This window comes from Myripristis murdjan, chromosome 7, assembly GCF_902150065.1.
Source record: "Myripristis murdjan chromosome 7, fMyrMur1.1, whole genome shotgun sequence".
In the NCBI taxonomy this organism is placed as follows: domain Eukaryota; kingdom Metazoa; phylum Chordata; class Actinopteri; order Holocentriformes; family Holocentridae; genus Myripristis; species Myripristis murdjan.
The window spans coordinates 11146515-11165402 of NC_043986.1; the positions used below are offsets into that span (position 1 = coordinate 11146515).

Consider the following 18888-nt stretch of genomic DNA (forward strand, 5'->3'; position numbering starts at 1 on the left):
GCGGAGAAATTAAATAAACACCTTGCTACCTATGCCTCACTGCATCACATAAGCCTTTCAGTCACTTGCATGTGCTTGTGACATGTATACATTTTTTAAAGGAGGTTAACTGGACTATTATAGTCAGAAAAGAACATGATATAAATTGTTAACAGTTAATATTTTTATTCATCTTAGTTAATGCAATTATGGACTCATTTTTTGGGTGCTATAAAGATAAAAAATATATAAAAGACACAGTTAAGGAACTGGATTGTTGCAAGGCAATTAAGTAATCAACTGAGTTCCCAATGGTAGTCATTAGTTGTTTTTCCACTGTCGTGCCACTGTGAGCCAGGACTGTCTTCGAGCCACACAATGTTAATGGCCCTCAGCCTCGAAGCAGTGAGAACAAAAACCATTCATGGTTCTGCTGTTGTGCTAGCAGCCCTGCGGTCTTGCCCTATAACCCGCCTGTCACATGCCACCTTGGAATAAACATCACATATTCCATTCCATGCACACGAGTGGGAAGTAGGAAGTGAATGGCTAAATCTGCATGCCTGGCACCAAATACCTACTGCAGAACTATGTACCACGTTTTTTTCTTTGGACACCACTTTGTGCGCTGTATGCTTTAACTGCCTTGTAGTAGGACCTCAGTTTTTTTTTCTTTTCCCAGTTTTTGCAGACCTGTCCCGCTGTGCGTTGGATCCCACCACTGTCAGCTCTCAATATATTTCGCATAACATACTCATTTGCCCAGATATTTAGCAGAGCGCTAATGTCCTTGTTTGACTGAGTACTGCTGGTTGTTCTCCATGTTTCTTTTCTCCCTTATTTTTCTGTTTCAAAAGTCAGCTGCTGAGCTGACATCTGTCTTATCAGGTGCAACCGTCTCCCCACCTATGACCCATAACTCCGTGTCAGACCTCGGCCAGCCCTGTCTGGCCCATGGGTATTCAGTGGGCCATTAACACCTGGAAACTGGCCTCGACATAGCCCCACCAAGGCGCGATCAAAGACCGAAAGTGACATTGGAAATGCACCTGGCCTTGGCATGCATTAGCAGCACGCCTGTATTCTGTGCAACAGTGGAAAGCCAGCTATTGCAGCTTCATTAACCATCAAATTCAAAACCCTATTATTGACTTCAAGAGAATTTGGGATTAGCAATGTTCAGGATTTACCTACACAATATATGATGCGTCTCCCAATGCGCAAAACACTACTTTTTATGCTGTTACATTCAAGTGAAATATTTTTGTCAAAATCTCTACTTGTACTAATGTCTGGTTTCTCTTTTCAGCAAAAGGCCAAAGATAACCGAGCAGCTCAGCGGATCAACAAGGCTCAAAAGGTGAGTTAAATTGTCAGCCTGTGTTATGAAGGTAAAGGAGTAAAGGAAGAAAACAATAATCTTTGCTCACTTGTTCTTTGTACTTCCCTCTGTTCCTCACACAGCAGGCAGAGAGTCAGGTGTGTAGGCCGGTCAAGACAGACCCAGGACGTGTAAAGGGAGAACGGCCGAGTCTGCACCTCCAGATCCCTCCACCCTCAGGCTCTGTCTCCACCTCTTCCCAGCCTAGTTCTGCAGAAAGCCCATTCCCTTTCCCTTCGGATTCAGGATCATCTTCTGCCTTTTTCCCGGATGGACCAGTCAAGACCCCAGGGTCAGCTGAAATCCGGACAGACCCCTTGGCCAAGCTGCCTCCTCAGTCCCCCCACCCTCATTCCCACCCTACCACACCCTTCTCCCAGGCTGGGGCCAGCCCCTTACAGGCCTCCTCCTCAGGTTATCCAGCTTCTGGCCCACAGGGTCCTCCTCAGGGACGGCCGGCCAGTCTCGGCCCCTTTGACATGCAACCAGGGACCCCTGGAACCCCCCGACGGTCCCAGCAGGTTGACCCCTACTTTAGATCACAGCTGCAGCAGCAACAGAGTCACCTACCCCAATCACAGCAAGGCTCTCAGGAGTCCCTAGGACCCCCAGAAAGCCCTCACTCAAGAGGTGCTGGGCCTGGGGAGTCACCTCTTTTCTCTCCACCTCACACCACACACTATGGAGACCATTTCAGAAGCCAGCAAGGGATGGGGCGACCAGAATATGGCTCATCCGCATCCCCTTCTGCGGTGGCCTCTTCACCTGCAAGTATAGGGCAGTACAGGGCTGATATGAGTGCACCCTCTCCCCGTTCTTCTTCAACTGGACGACCTGACCTAGTCACTGGCTCCCCTGCTGGGATGCTAGAATCTGGGGATGGTTTGTTCAAGGCACCTTTGACGCCACGGATGCACCAAGGGGAGGGTGGGGCACTTCATCCTGGAGCTTCCCCCAGCCACCCTTCTGAAGGCTACAGGCAGTCTCCTTCCACCCCTTTCTCTGACCCCTATGGCCAGCCACCCCTCACTCCAAGACCACAGTCAGGAGACAGCTGCTCCCCTGTGCCCCAGAGACATTCTGTAGCCCAGCAGGAGCCCTGCCCCAGAGTGCCCTCCAGCCCTCAATCTCAGGGCAGCTCTCAATCTCCTCTCACTCCTGGAGGCCTCTCAAATGATGCTTTCTCTGTCCAGTCTCCTGCTACCCCTCGTTTCCAATCCCCAGACCCTTACTCTCAGCCACCATCCAGGCCACAGTCTAGAGACCCGTTTGCTGCTCTCCACAAGCCCCCTCGTCCCACCTCTGTTGCCCCAGAAGGAACCCCAAGTTATAAAAGCTCACCTCATTCTAACCAGCCACCTCCACCCCTGCCTGCCTCCAATCCAATGGGGGATCCTCTCTCTGGGAAGCCTTCAGCATCTCCTGCTTTCAGCCACAGTCCCAGTACGGGCAGCTATCAGATGACTCAACAGCAGGGTCAGATGGCTCAGGCTCAGCTACAGCAATCTCAGCCACAAGGTCAGCAAGTTGGGGTAGATAATTTCAACTCCAGGGTTCCACCTCCTTCTGGGACTCAAGATCCCACAGCTGTCCGGCCTCCAGATTCAGCTCCTCAGCCAGCTATGCCAGGCGCCCAAGAAATGCCTGACATTTCAGCAGCGCAGGACCCTGCATTAGTGGGCCTCAGCCCCTCTGAGTTGGAGAAACACAGACAGGTATTTATATTGCATTGCATGTCTTTTTAAAAGTCTTCTTTTACTAAAAAGTTCCACGGTGCATGACTAAAGGATGCTTGTGTTCCTCTTTAGCGCCAAAAACTGAGGGAGTTCCTAATCCGACAACAAATGCAGAGAAACTCAATGAGACAAGAGAAGGAGGCAGCTGCTGGAAGTGCTTCTCCTGGCTGGCCTGGAGGAGAGATAGGAGCCTTTCAACAAGACAAGGCCCACAGAGCACCACCACCTTATCCACAGGTACACATTAAAGGACAATTTCAGTGTGTCTTCAGTTTTTTTTTTTTTGTTTTTTTTTTTACATTTTCCTTCCCTCTAAAGGTTATTGTTAATTTTTACATCCACATATCACGATTAAAAACACAGTATTGCCGTACATCTTTGTCTCCTTTTCTCCTGCTTGGTTCTAAACATTATAGCCTGCGACTGTGGAGAATACCAGGGTCCTAATACTGGGCTATATACTTTTGCATTTAGAAATATGTCAAATTTTATTTTAGTGTGTAAATTTGGGAACACAGCTAGAGCCTAGGCGAAATAGGAGGGGGCTTATTACTTCTGCTTTTGGCCTCTCTGGCTTCGACCATATGCTGTACAAAATGAATTGCCATAGCTCTTGTGACCATACCCAGTTGCTTCTGTCATTGTCATCTTGTAATTTCTTGAAGCTTGAAATTGTGGAACACCCACATCTGGGGTGACAGTGGACCTGAAGGGGTTTTAATGTAACCCTGGTAACGAATGTTAGCTACCAAGCAAGATGCGTGCTTGCTTAATGTTAACGTTACTATGCTTATTTGGGCTAGCTAACAGGCCAATTAAAAAGGTCAACTTGTTAAAAAAAATTAGAAAACAGAATCCTTAGGCTTTGTTCACACAGCAGTTGAAAGGGACCCAGTTGTATTTTTCTCTCAGATCTGATATTTTTTCCTTGACTGTTCATATTCATTTTCATGTGACCTGCATCTGATATCAGTGTGAATAGATCTGTACCAGGACCCCAACAAGCATGCTGCTGAACAACCGAAAATGTCATTGGCACAACAGCCCATCATCATAAGTAATAAAATTATCATGCAGGCATTAATTTTTAATTATTTGCTGTGGTAACTGTGCTGTGGTGGCAGTCCATCAGCTGTTCAGGCTGAGGGCAAGAAGCCAAAAAAGGGCTTGAATTGAAGCATTGTCTCATATCTGTGAAATTTTTAACCTCTTGTCTCCCTGTGGTTGTTGCTGTGATCCTTCATGTTTTATTTTGTCCGCCACCACTGACATTCAGTGAATAATGACACTCGCTTTGAGCATGCTCAGTGGGAGAAAGAACACATGAATTCTCATCCGAGTGTTCACACAGCAGTCACATCAGCTGGAATCAGATGTGTATCTGATTTAGGACTACATATGAAAGTGACTCAAATCAAAATTGTCAATGTCAGATTAAATGTGTTTTTTTTGCCATTCACACTGGCCTAAAAATCTGATTTGTGTCACATTTTAGGAAAAAAATAGACCTTGGCCACTTTCTACTGGCTATCTGAACATAGCCTTAGGGTCTGTTGCTGAATGCAGAAGACATTGAGTACGTTTACATGCACACCATATTCCGGTTTTAACCGGAATATTCGCAATATTCCAGTTGCACACGTGTCATGTAAACACGCACTGAACCCGATTAAGGTCATATTCCGGTTGGAGAGAATTCTGAATAAGACTCCTGGCATATGCCTGTTCCAACCGGAATACTGTGGCATGTAAACACCTTAGTCGGAAAATGCTCCGAACTGGAATATTTAGTCGCGTCTGTGCATGCTTGACTCACAATGAATCCTGGGGCGTCTCTGTTGCTATGGTTACTGCAAGCGGGGAGAACGACCTGGTGAACAGCATGGCGAAAAGCAGCAAGAGCCAGCATTTTTGGAGTGAGGAGGAGACTGCAGTCTGCCTTCAGCTAATGAAAGATTTTAACATCATGGAGTGTATCGATGGGAGAAAACACTGAAATAGCGAGAGCTTCTTCTTCTACTACTTCTTCTTCTTCTGTATTTCTGGCAGACCAGACGCGTATACGCGTGCTGCTGCCCCCTGCGGCTGAGTGTCGCATTACGTAAGAGAGTGGAATATGCCGAAACACGGGAACATGCCAAGTAACATGTAAACGGAATATTCCAGTTGCCGCAGCGCAGTTACCCAAACCGGAATATTCACCCGAACCGGAATATGGTGTGCATGTAAACGTAGTCATTGACAATCATTGTCTTTACATGCACTTTAGTAATTGCGTTATTTGAGTTGTGCAGGCACCTTGTATGATTTCTCAAATGCTATATAAATGAGAAAGTCGGTTTCTATGTGGCCCTTTAACAGGGAAAAACACACCTGGCAATTTTATGCAGTTATGTCCTCTTCTCTATTACCGTGTTTAATTATGATGGTGTTTATTTAAAAATATTTAAATGGAAGAACGGGTAAGATGAGGGGGAAATAACAAGATAACAGTACTTGAAAATGATTTACAGTGACATAAAACTGAGAATGCAGAAAATTAGTCCAGTCACAATGGAATTGTCCTTCAACTACAAAATCTTATGAATCATATTTACAGCAGAGTGAAGTATCAGGAAGATTGTCCTTCATGTGTCAGGCCAGGATACAGTCCCAGAAAGCCTCCACTCTGTTGGAGTGTCCATAAACATGACATTGAACTCCTACCAGTCCCGGACACTGTAGCTGAACCTGTATTTTCACCTCTTTGTAGAAACCTATGAGACAAAGGACAAATTGAGCACAGTATTACAAATAAAGGTTTACCTTGGTTCGGCTTGTTTTACCAATGTACTGTTGACGTCTCTTGTAGGATCGTGTTGCTGCTGCTACTGCTGGAGCTCAGGCTGCTTTGGCAGGGAAGATGTCCACACCTACTGGTGTCATTGATGACAAGCTTATTCGCCCACCACCTGCAGGAACCCCTGCCATCATGGATCCCAGTGTACTAAGGTAATCGGGCAAACCATATTTGTAGGTCTAAAGCTTAACAAATAGCATCAGCTACTATGACAGTGAGCTATCATATTGCTAAGTACATTACTAGTTTATTGGCATGTTGGTACACAATTCTTAGTGTTTTTGTAAGGGAAACCTGTCTTGATGTCCTGTTGCCTCTGTTTCCAAGTAGTGAACTGTGGTGTCTTGCCATTGTTATCACCTAAGCCACACCTGTGGTTCCTGGTCTAGCCATTTTGTGGCTTCCTTTTCCTGGGCTTGGGTTGTAGAGTGGCCAGATGCTTTTCCAAGTTTAGAGATCAGCTGGCTATGCCAGGTTAACAAATCTTGGTCCCAGAACCCAAATTAACTCAACCTCTTACATGTACAAAACATGTATAGTAAACACTGTTTTGATTTTTTTCTCTTTTGTATATTTCTGTCCTGCAGACCACCAGGGCCCACCAAACCTCAGGGCATGTATGCCCGTCCACCATTCCCCCCTCAGTGGCAGGGCCTGGCTCCAGGTCTACGGAGGTTCCCCCAGCCTGGCATAGAGGCTTTGGGTGCAAGGCACCATCTCAACCCTGCTGTAAACATCCAGGCAGTCCAGAGTATGGCTAACCCTCGCGTCATGATGCCAGGACCTGGTGGAGAGGCCTTGCAGCCAATGGGGCAGGGTCCCCCGCCACAGTTCATTGAATTAAGACACAACTCTCAGAGGCCACCCCTGGGACCCCAGTTCATGCCTCGAGGGCCCCAGCCCAGACCGCGTCTATATGTCCCACAGCAAGAAATGACAGCACCTTATGTTCAACAGCATCCTATACCTCAAGCTGGTGACATTCAAGCAGAGGGGGGCAGTGACTCACAGCTGGGATTACAGCAGGGTGGGCTATCCATCTTACTGCCTCAGCAGTCTTCTGGCCCTGCATCACAACAGCCCCAACTCCAGACCCAGGCAGCTAATCCCACTCCCAGCACTCCTAGCACTGAGCAGCATCAGCCTCTGCAACCTAGCTTGGTTGCAGAGCCCCAGGCTGCCGCTGTAGATACCAATGTGGAACTTGCAGAGCCTGATCTGGAGGGACTTGGTGATGCCCCTGGAGATGGAGGTGTGGAGGATGAGGATGATTTGGCACTGGACTTGGACCCTGACAAAGGAGATGATGACCTGGGCAACCTGGACAATCTGGAAACCACTGATCCACATCTAGATGACTTGCTCAACAGTGATGAGTTTGACCTGCTTGCTTACACTGACCCTGAACTAGACCAAGGAGACCCTAAGGATGTCTTCTCAGACCAGCTTCGGTTGGTGGAGGCAGAAAGTGAAGCACCTTCATCTTCGTCTGGATCTGCATCTATTAAAGTGGAAGAGAAACCCAAGGTGGAGCCAGGACAGAACTCAACAGCCCCTACAACTGCAGGGGGCTCTGCTACTCAGCTGTTGTCATCTTCAGGTAGTGCTGATGCCTCCAAAATTAAACGGGAGGACAGAGGCCTCACCCCTCAAGTGCAGCCAGAACAGACTGTAGTGAAAGATGAAATGGGGGAGGCTGTATCCATGCTCCTTGGTGGGACCACATCATCGGCCAAGACTACACAACCAGAAAACCAGACGGCTTCACTCAGTTCTGTTCGGTTAGGAGGGGTTCCATACCCTTTGCCAGGCCAAGCTGATCCTTTGTCCTTCCCTCCAGCCACTCCACACCCAGATATGGGGGATGACCCGCTGGGGTTGCCGGATGTTGGAGGCCAGCACTCCCCTGCTGTGGATCTAGCCAAGGTGGAGAGCTCCTTAGATGGTGAACTTCCTCTTCTGATCCAGGATCTACTGGAACACGAGAAGAAAGAACTGCAGAAGCAGCAACAGCAGCAACAGCTCAGCTCTCTTCACCAGGGAGGTGTAGCTTCACATATGCCCGGCATCCCAGGTCAACAGCCTAATCCACAGGCACCTGGGCAGATAATGCTGCCTCAACATCATCGCCCCCCACCCCAAGGAATGATGGGTCAGCCAGGGATGGTACCCCGTCCTCCACCCATTCTGCAGCAGCAACAGCAGCAAAGGCTCATAGCAGCTGGGATTGCATCTCCATCCCACATGGCCATGGCTCAGCAGCAAACCATGATGAGGATGGGACAGCCTGGAGGTATCCATCCCAGTCTCAGTCATCAGCAGCAGCAGCAGCAGCAACAACAACAGCAACAACAGATGGTCAAGCAGTCACCACTGGCCAACAACTTCTTCCCTGATAAAGGTAAGCTTTATGATTGATTACTGCCATTGTTGTGTTTGATGATGTTTTTTCCATACTCTAATAATAGATTTTATTTTGATTGTCTTTTTTCAGATTTAGACAAATTTGCTACTGATGACATCATGGATCCCATTGCTAAGGCAAAGATGGTGGCTCTCAAGGGTATCAAAAGAGTATTAGCACAGGAGCCAATGGGTGTTCCCCCTGGTATTAACAGGTACGTTTTATGTTTGCATTTTACACCATCAAAGAAATTATTTTAGCTCAACTGGCCATTTTGATTCATGTTCAGTCAGTCTACTTTTCACCATCTTTACATTACTGCTTTCGTGTCCTCCACTGGCAGTATTTTGGGAGTATTATACAGTGATACAGTTAAAATATCAAATGTCAGATAGACCTTTTAAATAAATAAATAAATAAATAAAACAACTGTCAATTTGCAGTAACACCAATGTGGCATGTAACCATGGTTCAGAAACCCCATATCACTTACAGAACCTTTGATCAGTATGGTGCAGGTTTGCTATAAGATGCATTCTCTGCTTTTCTCTAGGCAACAAGTTTCTCTACTTGCCCAGAGGCTGGCCTCTGCTCCGGGCACAGACCAGGGCCAGCTTACATCAGGACCATCAAAAGTATGCTCTTTCATTTCAGTGAAAGTGAAATTGATTTGTTGAATTTAATTTTAAGGCTGTTGTCTTTGCTGATTGTTGTAATATTGTCTTTTTGTGTTGAGGAGGGAGAAACCAGTGACCCAACCCAGTCAAGACCCAATCCCCCACAGTTTGTGCAAGGAATCATCAGTATGTTCCACTAATCCTGTCTCATTAAGATTTCATGTATAATTTTGAAAAGATATAATATTGCTTCAGCCCAGTTTTATAGATGTCCCAACAGATGTTCTTTTCTATTTCAGATGATGCAGAACAGCACCAATATGAGGAGTGGCTTCTACATACCCAGCAGTTACTCCAGATGCAGTTAAAATTTTTAGAGGAACAGATTGGAGCTCACCGCAAGTCCCGCAAGGCACTGTGTGCCAAGCAGCGTACTGCTAAGAAAGCTGGCAGGGAGTTTGCTGAGGCAGATGCAGAAAAACTCAAGTTGGTTACAGAGGAGCAGAGCAAAATACAGAAACAGCTTGACCAGGTATAGAGATTTTGAAGATTCAGATATGAAAAAATTCACAAACTTAATTTTCAAATGTCACTTAATTTGTCCCTTATCAACGGCACTAACGGCACCTGGCTCCTTGAAATCTAAAGTCATATTTTAATATTTATTGTGTTCTAGGTTCGCAAGCAGCAGAAGGAACACACAAATCTTATAGCAGAGTACAGAAGCAAGCAGCAACAGCACCAGCAAGGTTCAGCTCTTCTGACCCCAGGACATTCTACACAGGGCCCCCCTCACATGCTGTCCAAGATGCCCGGCCAGATGATGATGGGTCAACAGGGAACTCCAATGATGGGTCAGCACCCTGGCATGATGCCGCAAGGTGGAATGCCTGTTAGGATGCCCCAGGGGCAGCCTCTCATGGGAGGAGCCCAACCTCAGCTCCCTGGAACTCTTGGAGCCAGAGCTCCTGGCCCTCTTGGAGCTCCTCCAGGGTTCTTTCCACAGGGAGCTGCAATGCAAGGTGCAGACCCCAGGCTTCTCCAGGAGAGGCAACTTCAGCATAGGATGCAGATGGCCAAGCTCCAACAGCAGCAGCAAGTTATGATGGGCCAGCAGCCAATGCAACACCCAAGCCAACAATCTGGTATGATGACCCAGCCACAGCCTGGTATGATTGGGAACCCACTTATGGGACAGCAACAGCCGAACACTCAACAAGGAATGCTGGCTAATCAGAACAATCAACAGAGCATGATGCAGATTTCCCAAGGAATGATTAGCCAGCCTGTGGCACCACCTCCGCAGAACCTTATGGGTGGCCAGCCCATAAACCAACCTCAGGGCATGATGACAGCTCAACCTGGGATCATGGGGAACCAGCCTGTTGGGCCACCCCAGCAGCAGCAGAGACCTCAGGTGATGATGGGCCAGCAGGGAATGGTTGGATCTCCAGGTCATCCTGGCCTCAGAGGTCCCCAGTCCCAGCTGACTCCACAACAACAGGCTATTATGGCCCAGCGTATGCTTGCATCTCAGCAGCAGAATGCTGCCAAGAATCTAGCCCACCTTCAGCAGCACCAGATGGCACAGCAAAGACAACCAACGCAAAATTTAATCAATCATTCCAGCCAAGAGCAGGGAGGGCTCTCTCAACCATCTACCCCACAAATGGGTTCCTCGCCTTCAGCAGGAAATACCACACCCCAGTCACAGGGAGCCCCTGAGGGCTTACAGCAGGGGTTTCCACAGGACAGCCAGAATTCAGGCCCCAAAGAGGGTGGGATCCTCAGTCCTGATCCAAGAACCCCACCCCAGCGAAGTGGACCTTCTACTCCCAATCAAATGGCTCAGCCAAGCTCTGCAGGAGATCAGCAAACTGATATGGGGCAACAGCAACAACAGCATCAAAATCAGGTTTATATGGCTCAACAACCACAAACAAATCCTCAGTCTGTACCTCAGCAACAATCAGGTTTGGTTGGAAACCAACAAACTGGCATGCTTCCTCAAGTGCAGCAACAGCAGCACCAGCTCTCTCTCCAGAGGCAGGGGTCCCTCAGTAGTGACAAGTCTGGTTTGTGCACAGTAAAAGAAGAAGTGCCACAGATAGATTTTTTAGCCCAGCAGCAACAACAGCAAACTGTTCAGAATGTCATGCAGACATCACAGGATCCCAGCATTCAGCAGCAAATTATGGGCCAGAATCATGCTGGGCAGCCACAGCCCAGTGTGATGGCTCATCCTAGTCCTCAGCAGCAAGCTCTCATGGCTCAGCATCAAAAACAACAGGCCATGATGGGCATGATGAGAGCCCAGCAGCAAGGAATAATGGCACAGAGGCCTGGGGTTCCACCTGGACAGATTCACACCCCCATTAACATCCAAGCTATCATTGCTCAGAACCCCCAGCTCCGCACTCTTCCTCCAAATCAGCAAATACAGCACATCCAGGCTATGATTGCTCAGCGGCAGCTCCAACAGGGTCAAATACTACGGATGTCTATGGGCCAAGGCCAGCCAGGCCAGTTGAGGCCTCACATGCCACCAGGACAGGTACCACAGGTTGGACAGCGGATGCCAGGGATGGAGAGCCAGCAGATGCCATATGGAGGCATGGGGAAACCAGGAGCTGTGGGCACTCCACAACAGCCAGGTATGCTGGGCCAACAACCTGGAGTTACTACTCAGATACAGCAGGGAATGATGGTCCCTGGCTTACAGCAGCAATCACAAATAGGACAGATAACACAGCAACAGCAGATTATGAGAGGCCAGGTGTCATCAGCTCGTTCTCCCATGGACCAGGGCCGTATGGTCAGGCCCATGTCTCCACGTCAGCCATTGGCCAACTCTCCTGGAGACCCACAACGGCATGTCGTAACCCAGGCTATGGGGATGCGTCCACCCACACCCAACCAGAACCAACAGCAAGCCCTCATGGCAGCTACAGCGGGCCGTTTGCAGAGCTCTCCAGCCCATGCAGGTTCTCCAAGAGGCGCCTCGGCACAGAGGCTTGATTCAGGCATGAGCCCAGCCACTCCAGGCACACCTCATTCAACCCATGTGTCTTCTCCCTCTATGGTTGACAGCGGAACTGCAAGGGGGAGTCCCTACAGCCAAGTCAAGGCATCTCCACTCAGGTCACCTGGCGCTAAGAGTCCACTTGATTACCCAGGACTGAAAGCAGAACCCCACACTTCTGGCAGTGAATCATGTCAAATAGCCACAGTCCCCCACAGTGGGTCACAGCAAGGTGAGAATGCTCATCAACAGCCACACACACATCTTGGCTCTAGAGAAGGGGACTTGTGCAAGATGACTCTACAGAACATCAAGCAGGAGCCCAAGGAAATTCAGTGTGATGGTGAGGGAGGAGAGGCTCATTCTGGTGCTATAAAGCGAGAAGCCAGTGGTGAGCCAGTTAATTCAAACAACACTAGCTCTGTAAATGCTGGAAACATGGGAGGAGATGGTGGGGCTCAAGGTGCCAGATCTGAGACTGGACAACAACTACTCCAGAAACTTCTAAGAACCAAGAACCTTCAGCTTGCTGCTCAGAGGCCTTCTGAAGGCATCCACAGTGAGATTAATGGCCACATCAATAGCAAACTGGCCATGCTGGAGCAAAAGCTTCAGGGGACACCACGTAACATGGAGGTACGTTTGTCTTTCCCACAATAAATGCTATTTGCTTTTATCATACGGTGGGGAAAGATACAAATGCCATTACAATTAATGTTCTTGACCATTACAGGATCTACAGTCAATCACAAAAAGGGCTCCTGTAGCAAAGGCCAAGCGCACTAATAAGACTACTGGAGGGCCTAACTCTCGCAAGAAGAACAAGAAGGAAGAAGTTGGGAAGAGTGCTGAATCCCTGATGAAACAACTGAAACAGGTTAGAAGGGAATGTAAATTTATTTTTTTAATTTATTTTTTACTTGATTTGCCAACTTTTGGTTAATGGTCATTTACTCCCCAGGGCCTCTCTCTGCTGCCCCTGATGGAGCCTTCTATCACTGCCAGTCTGGACTTGTTTGCCCCTTTTGGCAGCAGCCCAGCTAATGGCAAGGCCCAGCTCAAGGGTTCCTTTGGAAACGCAGTGCTGGACAACATCCCAGACTACTACTCTCAGCTGCTCACAAAGGTAACATTAAACTGCAGTACCTACTATTGGCCATAGCTGGCTGTAGTATTTGGCTGTCCATTAAAGTAACTTGAAAAAAGAACCAAGCCATTTTTATATTAATGGTGTTTTGTGTCTTTACAGAGTAACCTCAGCAACCCACCAACACCCCCATCCTCCCTGCCCCCTACACCACCACCCTCAGTACAACACAAACTGCTCAATGGGTTGACTGCTGTGGAGGAGCTGTCTGAGGCCCCAAAAGAGGCGAGGCCAACAGAGGAATCTATGGGTAAGCAATGAGTGGTTTAACCCAGATTAATGTTAACCATTTTTATTTTGTCTTAATTCCATGTGCTGCTTTGATTGGCTGTTAAATACTGCTGTACCATTTAATCTCTGTTTCTGTTGCAGAGGAGGTGAAGAGTGTGGACATTCTAGCTGCTCTCCCTACCCCACCGCATAACCAGAATGAGGACATCAGGTATAATATGAAGCCTATCCTTTGTGAATCAGAATATATTTATTTAATCATGCTGAGTGGCTATAATCTTCTCTGCCACAGGATGGAAAGTGATGATGAGGATGCCCCAGAAAGCATCATCCCAGCCTCATCTCCTGAGAGTAATGTAGGTGATGAAACACCACGTTTTCCTCGCCTCTGGGAACCCAAAGAAGAGGAGACGGAGAGAGCAATATCACCCATCATCCCCCTCATACCTCGAACTGCCATTCCAGGTACGAACCTGATAACATTCTGTCTCATTGAAATTGCTGGAATATCTATAATTAGTCAGATTGATCAATGTATTTTGGGGAAACATTTCAAATACTGGAGACATTAGTAGCATGCTTTTGTGCTGTCAAATTCTTAATCATTTTCTTTTAAATTATTTCATGAATTTGTCAAACATTTCTGTACAAGTTGCACCTAGTCTTGCACCTGTATGTCAAATGCAGACTGTTAAAAGGACTGAATTTTCACATTTTGCCATCACCTGTTCAGCATTCCCAGAGAACAAACCATTTGATGCAGGCGATGGCAAGGTAGTTTCCACATCTAACCAATGGGACAAGGCCAAAACGAATGAGGTGTCTGTTACGTTCACGTTGTCTTCTGCTGCAGCCAAGGTACTGACCTTTTTTGTCACTGCATCCTTTTTTACCCTTTTTATATTCATGCAAGTGGACAAAAACTAAAACTCTGACTGTTGTCCAGAATCTTAACCATGTGATGGTGGCCATGGCCCAGCTGCTACACATAAGGATGCCAGTTTCTTATGAGGTGACCTTCCCACCAAGCCCTGGCATGCCCGGAGTGGTTGGGCCCGGAAAAAGCCCCGACCAGTCAGGTACCTGCATTCTTGGTCCAGTTTTAGTATGACAAAGCAAAAAATGGTGTGGAATCTTGTTTTCACAGTGGGATACCACTTACACCATAGTACAGGCATTTGTTGAAAATGTCCTTTATATCTGACTTAATCTGACTGTAAATGACCAAGTAATTATGACAAAATTAACAGTGCTCTAGTACAGATTAAGGTAGCCTGTAAATTACGATTGTCATTTTAGCCTTTTTTATCTTGAAAATGAAATGTCTTGGCAATGTTGGGCACTCACTTGTAGCACCATCTTCCACTAGGGTTGTCATGATACCAGCAGTTCAGTAGTCAATACCAATACCAGTGAATTTTCATGATTCTTGATACCTGTTTTGATACCACAGTAAAAAAAAAAAAAAAAATCCCATTTTTTTTTAACATGCAAGTATTTAAAACTTAAAGTATTTAAAACAAATAAGTCAACTGTGCTCAAATAAGGACTTTTTAGATTGCACAGAATTCCAGCTGCAGTATCCAGTAGAGACATGAGAAAAATTTGGTAATAATAAGTAGGCTTATACATAATTGGAAAAAGAAACAACTACTTAACAGGAAACTTGGCACCATTTGCATATTTTGTTTTGCAAATTTATTATTATCTGCTGAGCATCTACCTCAAACAGTCTTTCCATAGATGACTCTCACTGTGTTTCTTTTGGCAAAGCGAGGCGGCGCGGCCACTCCCATCTTTCGCGTGTGTTTGTCACTTCTTTGGTGCATTCTTGAACGAGCGTAAATCATATGTATACAGCAAGGCTAAATCTAAATAAATACTAAATTTAAATAAATGCATCCAGTAACTATGGTGCCATGAAAAACGGGTACCCTCGTATTTTGGACTGTTGACATCGACTTGTTACTAAAGTCTCTCGTTCTCATGGCATCCCTATCTCCCACTGATGAGTAGTTGAAAGTGTGACATGAAATTTTTGTCCCACAACAGTTACTGTCCAGAAAGTGAGCTTCAAATTGAGAAAACTCAGCATCTGGAAAATTAATAATGTTGGTATTGACCAACTACAACAATATTAAGGACTACAAGAATCTTACTTAATGCACTTAATGCAAAATTTCTTTTAATAGCAGTATCTAATATTAGAATGATTCTGATTTACAGGGGCTTTGTGTGCAAAGGATGGTGCTTCACCCAATCAGGATGAGTGGCTGAGGCAGTTTGATGTGTCTCTACCAGGCTGCACATTGAAGAAACAAGTGGACATTTTGTCACTCATCAAACAGGTCAGTCAGTGCAGATTTAGACATAATTTGTAATTACTGCATTATTTTCACATAGGGGCAGAGCTATTTATAATACATTAATGGTATTTTAGTTTTATTTATAATTTTAATTTACATTGGTAGGTTTAGATCTCATGCATGCATGTTTTCTCTCAGGAATTTCCAGAGCAAGAGGACAAACCGGTCCAGCATTGTTACACAACCAATGTGAATGACTTGGATGTCCGCCACCTCCCAATTATACCAGTGGAGGAATCTCCGCCTCCATCACCCTCCCCTCCACCACCACCCTCATCTGTCCCAGATCCAACTATTGAGGCTGAACCTTCCACAAAACCAGCCTCACCATCCTCCTCTCCCTACAGTCCCAACAATGTCCCAATTAAGACTGAGCCTGAGCAGAGTGCTATTGCTCCTCCTTGTGATGCTGAACCAGTGGACGAGAAAGAACCTGTTGTAGCTGCTTTAGAATCAGCCACTGATCCAGCTGCTACCTCTACACTTCCTGCTCCTACTGAAGATGCTATGGATTCTGTTGACAAGGAGACCAGCTTAGCTGGTGAGCCATCTGTTGTTCCCAAGGATTCCCCCACTGCCATGGAGGCTTCCCCGAAGCCCATCAAGCAGCGCAGGCCTCTCTCCCCTGAAGAGGAGGTGTTACAACCTAAGGTGAAGAAGTGGAAAGGGATTCGCTGGAAGCGTCTTCAAATTGTCATCACAATTCGTAAAGGTGGTTCCAAGAAGGAAAACAGCCGTGAGGTGTCCGAGCTGATGGAGCGCTTGCGCATCACTCTGCGACCAGACAAATTGCCTCGGGACAAACGCAAATGCTGCTTTTGCCATGAAGAAGGTGATGGGGCCACAGATGGGCCAGCCCGCCTACTTAACATTGACGTGGACCTATGGGTGCACCTTAACTGTGCCCTGTGGTCCACAGAGGTGTATGAGACACAGGGTGGTGCTCTTATCAACGTGGAGGTGGCCCTGCGTCGTGGCCTGCGCACTCGCTGCGCATACTGCCAGAAGACAGGTGCAACCAACAGCTGCAACAGACTGCGCTGTCCCAATGTGTATCACTTTGCCTGTGCCATCCGGGCACGCTGTATGTTCTTCAAAGACAAGACCATGTTGTGCACTCAGCACAAGCTGAAGGGCCCAAGTGAGGAGGAGCTCAGCAACTTTTCTGTCTTCCGCCGTGTCTACATCGAGCGTGATGAGGTCAAGCAGATTGCCAGCATCTTACAGAGAGGAGACCGCATCCACCTGTTTCGTGTGGGTGGCCTCATCTTTCATGCTGTTGGCCAGCTCCTGCCCTCTCAGATGGCCAACTTTCATTCACCCACTGCCATATTCCCTGTCGGCTATGAAGCCACACGCATCTACTGGAGCACACGTGTGCCCAACAAGCGCTGTCGCTACCGCTGCCGCATCAGTGAGCATGATGGCCGCCCCCTGTTTGAGGTGCGCGTTCTGGAGCATGGAATGGAGGATTTGCACTACCATGACACCACTCCAGAGGGTATGATCTCAAACACAGCTTCCATTTGTTGTTATGTCATAACATATCTCAGTGTTGCAGTCACAACTTAAAATAACACTCTTAACCCTCGATTATGTTAATTTACTGTCTTTCTCTTCAGGGATCTGGGATCGGGTGGTACAGCAGGTGGCTAAGCTGCGGGACGAATCAGCCATGTTGAAACTGTTCACTGATCATGTCAAGGGAGAGGAGATGTATGGCCTTACAGTTCATGCTGTTATGCGCATCACCGAGTCGGTAAGGATTTCAGATTACATCATTTCTGTTGGTGTTATTCAAGCCCATTAAAACTATATTTTTGTGCCACTGAACTTGAGAAAATCATTTCCTACAAACTATTTCTAATACCTATGGAACAGTATTAAAGCAATAGACCAAGTTGTACTTGAAAGAGAAAATTTTGCTTTTACTAACTTTGGAACAGTGAGCCTGCTGATCTTCACACAACTCTCAGAAGAAAGTACCTTTATGGGCTCATAGTCTATGTAGTGAAGTCACAGGGTGTGCAGTGAGCATAAAACCCATTTGAAATATTGGGAGAAGGTGATGATATCAAACATAAAACTTAACCAAAGGTAAATTTAATTAAAAAGTTGGGGAGTTAGGGAGTGACCGGGCACATAGGCTCAAAATGTCCGGGTCCTCCAAATTTCTTATACTCTGCTTTGATTTAGTGGGTTTGTACTAAAGTGTATGTTTAACATTGCTATTCTTTGTGTTGTGCTTAGCTACCTGGAGTGGAGAGCTGCCAGAACTACCAGTTCCGTTATGGCCGCCACCCTCTAATGGAGCTCCCTCTCATGATCAACCCCACTGGCTGTGCTCGCTCTGAACCCAAGGTCCCCACACACTGCAAGAGGTAAGGCAAAGGCGTTTAAACAATATGTTAAAAGGGGCTGTGCTTGACAGTAGTTTTTAGGGCAAAAAGGTTTTATTATGAAAGTGTGGCTATGAGTACTTTGGCATTGAGTGGTTTAATGCTTTTAAATGACAGTAACACATCATTGTGTTCGCAGGGAATGAATGCAAATGTTCAGCAAAGCTTTAGTGAATTGTTGCAATTAAATGTGTTGTGAACATGATGTATAAGTGCATGAGAAGATGCACAGCATTGTAGTGGACAGCTTCCCCTATCCTTTTTTCAACACATCTAACAAATTGCTTGACTGTCACTCACATTTTTCTTCCCTATTTGTGTCTCAAGGCCCCACACCCTAAATAGCACCAGCATGTCCAAGGCCTACCAGAGTACTTTCACAGGGGAAATCAACACGCCATACAGCAAGCAGTTTGTCCACTCAAAGTCTTCCCAGTATCGGCGGCTGAAGACTGAATGGAAGAACAATGTGTATCTGGCACGTTCCCGCATCCAAGGCTTAGGTCTGTATGCTGCCAAGGATCTGGAGAAGCACACCATGGTCATCGAGTACATCGGTACAGTCATCCGCAACGAGGTGGCCAATCGCCGTGAGAAGATCTACGAAGAGCAGGTAGACTGGGAAAAATGTTTGCCCTGTCCAGATACACCATGACACTTTTTTTTTGGTAGTTGTATGTCCAGTCATTTTAGATTTGTTGCATTTATCAATAATGTACTGTGCTACTGTGAGAGGAATAGCTTTCAGTGATGATATGATGTGGCCT

General features: G+C 46.7%; 1 protein-coding gene across 1 annotated transcript in view; it reads left to right on the plus strand.

Moving 5' to 3' along the window:
• Positions 1 to 18888, plus strand: part of kmt2d (lysine (K)-specific methyltransferase 2D) — a 36725-nt gene that overhangs the window by 14238 nt on the left and 3599 nt on the right. Inside the window, 22 exon segments of the mRNA XM_030056091.1 lie at positions 1289 to 1339; positions 1444 to 3075; positions 3169 to 3333; positions 5948 to 6087; positions 6523 to 8336; positions 8430 to 8553; positions 8893 to 8974; positions 9076 to 9142; positions 9256 to 9488; positions 9633 to 12614; positions 12712 to 12855; positions 12940 to 13104; positions 13228 to 13375; positions 13498 to 13567; positions 13649 to 13821; positions 14090 to 14214; positions 14303 to 14435; positions 15583 to 15704; positions 15861 to 17223; positions 17345 to 17481; positions 17973 to 18103; positions 18449 to 18734. Coding sequence (XP_029911951.1) covers positions 1289 to 1339; positions 1444 to 3075; positions 3169 to 3333; positions 5948 to 6087; positions 6523 to 8336; positions 8430 to 8553; positions 8893 to 8974; positions 9076 to 9142; positions 9256 to 9488; positions 9633 to 12614; positions 12712 to 12855; positions 12940 to 13104; positions 13228 to 13375; positions 13498 to 13567; positions 13649 to 13821; positions 14090 to 14214; positions 14303 to 14435; positions 15583 to 15704; positions 15861 to 17223; positions 17345 to 17481; positions 17973 to 18103; positions 18449 to 18734 — 10287 coding nt within the window.